Source organism: Ictidomys tridecemlineatus, unplaced genomic scaffold (genome assembly GCF_052094955.1).
Source record: "Ictidomys tridecemlineatus isolate mIctTri1 unplaced genomic scaffold, mIctTri1.hap1 Scaffold_165, whole genome shotgun sequence".
Taxonomy (NCBI): Eukaryota; Metazoa; Chordata; class Mammalia; order Rodentia; family Sciuridae; genus Ictidomys; species Ictidomys tridecemlineatus.
The window spans coordinates 579,091-585,090 of NW_027521443.1; the positions used below are offsets into that span (position 1 = coordinate 579,091).

At 43.9% G+C, this 6,000-nt stretch overlaps 1 protein-coding gene across 1 annotated transcript in view; it reads left to right on the plus strand.

The window, feature by feature from the left end:
• Positions 1 to 3,034, plus strand: part of LOC144372815 (SH3 domain-containing kinase-binding protein 1-like) — a gene marked incomplete at its 3' end in the record, with an annotated part of 150,745 nt that extends 147,711 nt beyond the window's left edge. Inside the window, exon 9 of the mRNA XM_078036057.1 lies at positions 2,949 to 3,034. Coding sequence (XP_077892183.1) covers positions 2,949 to 3,034 — 86 coding nt within the window. The remainder of the gene's footprint in view (positions 1 to 2,948) is intronic.
• Between the last annotated feature and the right edge of the window lie 2,966 nt (positions 3,035 to 6,000).

Here is a 6,000-nt window from a genome sequence, read left to right on the forward strand (position 1 = left end):
AAGTTCTGGGTGCAGTGGTGCATGCCTATAATCTCAGAGGCTTGGGAGGCTAAGGCAAGAAGATTGCGAGTTCAAAGCCAGCTTCAGCAACTTAGCAAGGCCCTAAGCAACTCAGTGAGATCCTCTAAATAGAATATAAAAATGAACTGGGAGCCAAGAACGGTAGCACACGCCTATAATCTCAGCTGCTCAGGAGGTTGAGGCAGGAGGATCTCAAGTTCAAAGCCAGTCTCAGCAATGGTGAGGCTCTAAGTAACTCAGTGAGACCCTGTCTCTAAATGAAATCCAAAATAGGGCTAGGGAATGTGGTTCGGTGGTTGAGTGCCCCTGAGTTCAATCTCCAGTATCTTAAAAAAAAGGGGGGGTGGTGCTGGGGATGTGGCTCAGTGGTTGAGTGCCCCTGGGTTCAGTCCCCATCACACACACAAAAAGACATTAGAAGTAATTACTCTTATCTAACTGCACTCCTGTACTCTGTTAATCCTCCTCTTCCCACCTCTGCCCCCTCCACACCCTTCCCAGGCTGGAAAACAGAATTTCATTCCTCTTATGATTGAATAATACTCCATTGTGTACAAGTGTGTGTGTGTGTGTGTGTGTGTGTGTGTGTGTGTGTGTGTTTACCACATATACTTTATATATTCATCCATCAATGGGCACAAAGGTTGATTACATATCTTGATTATGAATAGTGTTTCAATAGACATGCAAATACAGATGTCTCTTTGACATAGCAGTTTCATTCCACTTGGCTGTATATATGATAGTTCTACTTCTAGTTTTTTGAGAAACCTCCGTACTGTTTTCCATGGTGACTGCACTAATTTACATTCCCATCAATAGTATATGACAGTTCCTCTTTCTCCATGTCTATGCCAGCATTTCTTATTTTTTGTTTTTTTGATAATAGCCATTCTAACTGAGATAGGATGAGATATTATGGTTTTGATTTGCATTTCCCTAACAATTAATGATGCTGAATATCTTTCTCATAAGCCTGTTGGTCATTTTTCCTCTTTTGAGAAATCTCTATTCAGGTCGTTCATTCATTCATTTAAAAAATCAGATTATTTGTTTTATTGCTGTTGAGTTATACAGTCTTAGATTGGTTGAATCCATAGATGCAGAACACACTCATATAGGGGATTGACTGGACCTTCAAATTACTGGATGCCAGAGCCCTGACAATAAAATGCATTGAAATGTATTTCTCCTTCCTACCCCTTCAGTTGGCTCAGGATCTCTTTGATTCAGTGGCCCTGAGCTGTAGTGGCCAGGGGAATGAAGAAAGAGCCTGCAACAGAACCATTTTTGGGGGGCTCCACAGTCAAAGGAAATTGGGTGAGGCAAGAAACAAAGGTCCTTTTATGAAGCCCAGGTTATTTCTCCTTTTCAAGTTCAGTAGATCATTCTCTGCCTAAACTTGTATTTCAACCTAGCTCTGAAAGGCCCAGTAAGTCCCATAGTGCACACTCATTGAATAGTATTCCGGTGATATTGCTCTTAATAGAGACCATGCCCTTGGGCCCAGCCCTGCTCCCACCACCCTCCTTGCCCTCCAGATTTACAGGTCTTCTGCTGCAGCCTTCCCTCCACCACCCACTACTTCCAGGACTCGCCAGATACACCAAGACATACCAGACACACCAGACTCTATCACACCCACCCAGCACAGCCTGGCCCTCTCCAACCTTGCCAGCTTTTTTCCTCTTGCTTCTAAGGACCCCTGGGCACAGGTGTACCCTCATCTACCTTTGAGTCCCTGCTCAGTTATGCCTTTTACAAATATGTCCTCTTTCCCTTTTTCTCCAAGGCCCAGCTATAATGCTGTCTCTTTTGTATGCCCTCTATCTGGGGCCATACAGATCCTCTGAACAAACCCAGGACTGTGGCATATCTGTATTGTGCATGCCTATACCATATGGGCTTGTGGTTGTTTGTCTGTCTCTCCCATTTAGACCATGCTCCTTTCCAGAGTAGGTACCACCTGACTTGGCCCTCTCCAAACCCCCAGCACAGTAGGTATTTGTCAAGTGCTTGTTGAGTGATTGTTCCTCCTTGTGTAGTTGAGCTTCAGGCATGACCTTCAGGAGCTATGAGATGGACTATTTCTGTTGCTTTCCTGGGAACAACTGCTCGGCTTCTCCTTCTCATTTTATGGGCAAGAATCTTTTCCTTTTTCACTGCCATCACAGCCCTTGGATAATCTTGTTTAGGGCTCATCTCCCTGAGAGGGCCAAAGAACTGCCCTTTTAGAGGAATTTGGAAGAACCTTGTGCTAGTGTATGAGGAAGCTGGGTTTCTTTCTCATTGTCTTGAAAGCCTGTTCCCATCCCAAACATGTGCTGCTTCCAGCCCAGATACAGGAAATCACTCGTGTCCTGATGGGCACAGGGGCACCCACCCAGGAGACATCTAATTTTACAGACTTATGCCCTGATGCCAGCTTTCAGGCTGCCAGATCTCAACTCGACACCTTGTGCCTGTCAACAGCCTGGCTGGTGCCTCAGCCTCAGGCCAGAGAACCTTTTCTTCAAGGTTAAAAGTAGCTGACCTTTGACAAGCAGCATTGGCTAAATTCCATGTTCCTTAAAAGGGAAGCTCCCAGTTTGCCAGTGCTTATTTGGCCATGGGGCGGGAGCGGGCCTCTGTTGCACACTGTGTATCCAGAGGGAGGGTTTGTGGCTGAAGGTGCGTTGGGGAGCAGTCATTAAAACAGCCATCTTCGAGTCTATGTGCAGGAGAGGGGGTTATCCAGTCCATTCCCAGATTGTACCACGGCCCATGTGGCTGGACAGCTCATTGGCTCCCTGTGGCTCCGTCACAGGCAACAGTGCCACTTGCCCCATGCACAGCACCCTCCTTAACATGTATCCAGCAAGAAAGCTCACAGAATGACGAGAACACATACCGATTATTAAATGTCTGGACTTGTGTTTTTAACGTAGGGGTGACGGTCCAAAGATTGAATTGACGGGCAGTACGCTAGCCAGCATCCTGGACAAGGATCTCTCGGATCGCAGCAAAGACATTGGTGAGTAAAGACATTGTTCTGCTTTCATTGCAGAGTTGGAAAGGAATTACAGTTCCTTGTTTCCCCCTTCAAGCAGTGTGATGAGAACTAACATGATAATTGAAATGCCAGGCTGCCAGCCCTTGCTTGGCTTTAGATGTCACAGTTTTGTAAAGAAGGGAAGGGATGGTACCTTCTGCATGAAAACAGAGTATCTAGGATTTTTACCCTTTCTGGCCTTAGCAGAAACTCCTTGCAAAGTCTAATGAAAAGAAATGATGAATAAACCTTTTTGTGAAAGTGGGCATGAGCACATTTTTCCAGTGATATGTGTATTTAGCATAGAGTAAATGGGTGCAAATACAGAATGGCAGAGATCATTGTAGATCCAGCACTAAGTATTTGGACTCTGAGTTTAAAATGAGCTTTGGTATGGTAATTGCCAGTTGGTCTCCTATACTACTGAGTTTTCTCAAGGACAGGATACCACCATGTGATTAACAGGAAGGGGGCTAAAATCTCTCTGGGTAAACATAAGTCAGAGGTTCATTTGGGGGTATCCTTGGGTAGATATGAGGCTCTTAGTGGTCTCACCTGAATGGTAGCTCTGTTAGGAAATCCAGATTCAGGGATCAAACTTTTTTAGCTTTACATCTTTTATTTGTAACTACTGTGGTCATAAGTCAGCATTCTTTCATATTCTGTATATTGTAGAGGGCTACATTTTGAACTTTACCTTATTTTAATTTGACTTTATGTTGTGAGGTAATTATAGATTCAGACATGTAAGAAATGGTAGTACTCTATATTTCCTTTACCCAGTCCCACCTCTGCATTGTAATATCTTCCAGAACTATAGCATAATATTGCAACAGGTCATTGATGTTGATGCAATCTGTCAATTTTACTCACATTGCCCTGTTTTGCTAATAACTGTGTGTGTATGTTGAGTTTGCCACAGTTTTTTTCATATGTGTGGCTTAGTGTATCACCGCTGGGATTCCTCACATTGCTCTTTTCTGGCCACACCCACCTCCCTCCTGCACACACCCCACCCCCAGCCTCTGGCAGTCACTATCGGGGATTGATTTTTCATGGAATATACATTTCCAGCATCATCTGTGTTGGCCACTCAATATTTAGAAACAGTTCACCAGTTGGCAGGCCTTATAAGAGCACTAGAATGCTTGACGTGAATGTTCTCCTTGCCTGGTTTTCATCCCCTTTTTGGGTGCTGTTTTCTTATGAATCTGCTAATAGAATTGCATCTTTGCAAACTGCTGACCTGCAATCTCTGGCCTGACCTCTTGAAGGCTTGCGGGTAGATGTGTGGTCATGACTGTAAATACCAAAAGTATTTGCCCTGTTTCCAAAAGCTGGTTTACATCCTCAGCTAGCCTTTGAGAAGCCCAGTCAGACAGCATAACCTTACAGCTTGGGCTGATGCAATAACAGCAGGAACTCTGGCCTGCTATAGCATTTGATCTGGTGAAAAGACAGGGAGAAGCAGAGCAGTGATCATCTGTGAATGAAAGAGAATCATCAAAGTGAGCCAAATTAAGTTCCAGTTCTACCACTGGGGTCAGTGTTTGGGCTCCAGAGTGACTGGTGGGCAAAGTTCAGCCAACTGCTGAACTGTTTCTAAATGTTGAGTGGCCAACACAGATGATGCTGGAAGGTCAGGTGGGGCATTGGTGAAGGTCAGGTGGGGCGTAACACAGGAAGGGAGGTATTCTACCTCTAGAGTATACGGAGCCATATGTCTTTCTTGTGAGGAGCATTGACCCTTGTTTTCTTTGGGTTTAAAGATACCTAACAAGGCTAGCGTCAAACATGAATAGTATATTTTCCAGTCTAACCAGCTAGTTTGGAAATGTTGGAGGCATTGATGTGGGAAGGGTAAATCTATAGAAGCTTTTCATACTGTGAAAACTAAGCACCAGATGTATGTATTTGGGAATTCAGAAAAATGATGCTGAGGTTTGGTTCTTTCATTTTTGCCAAGAAAACATTAGTTCCCAAAGACTATAATACCTCAAATTAACCACTTAATTTATGTATGTGTGTGTGTGTGTGTGTTTGTGTATTATTTGCATCACACAAAATGATAATTGGAAACTATATAATCAACCAATAAATACTTGAGTACCTCCTACTTAAATGCAAGGCTGCCTGGGTACTGAGGCCCTCATATAGACCCTGCCTTCTATTGGCATTAGATCTACTTGAGCCCTTAAAGTAGCAAATGATGACTGGGTGGTAGAAAGTAAGCTGATCAACAGAAAGCATGTTCCCCAGGACTGGTGTGCTAGGATAGGCTCCATAAAAGAGGATGGACTTATCCATTCCTTGAAATTGGATTTTTATTAGGCAGGGGAGAAGGTGGGCAGGGAAGTCACATGGGAAATGTTGACAGTTATGTGTAAACCAGCCTGGCTGCAGTAGTGTTTGTCCTGGGAAGGAGGAGAGTTGACCTGGAAATATAAGTGGGAGCCAGATAGTGTTTATAGGGGATAGATTTGTGGTTTATTTTGTAGTGGGCGCCATTGATGGCTGACACTGAAGTGTGACATGATCACATCTAAAAATTAGGATAGAGAGCTTTGCGGGACCAATTAGAGGAAAGAAAGGTAGGTGTCAGGGAGTCAGGTTTTTTTATAGTTGAGGTGAGAGATAGAGCCAAGATTAAGCTGCTCACAAAAGGATTGGGGACAAAAGAAAGGATGTAAAAGCAGCAATACAGGAGAATTATTGCTAGACCTTAATAACAACTTGGAAGTGGGAGCAGGGAGGAAGAGAGAATGATAGGTTAGCTGTGAGGTTTTTAGGGTTGAATGACTGGGGTAACAATGACCTGAGTGGAAATGAGCATGTCAGCAAAAGATGCTGGTTTGGGAGGGAGGCATTTGATGGATTTAGTTAAGCATGTTTACTTTGAGATTTGGACAGACATCCCCATATCAGTGCTGGATGGAGTCTGAAAATAG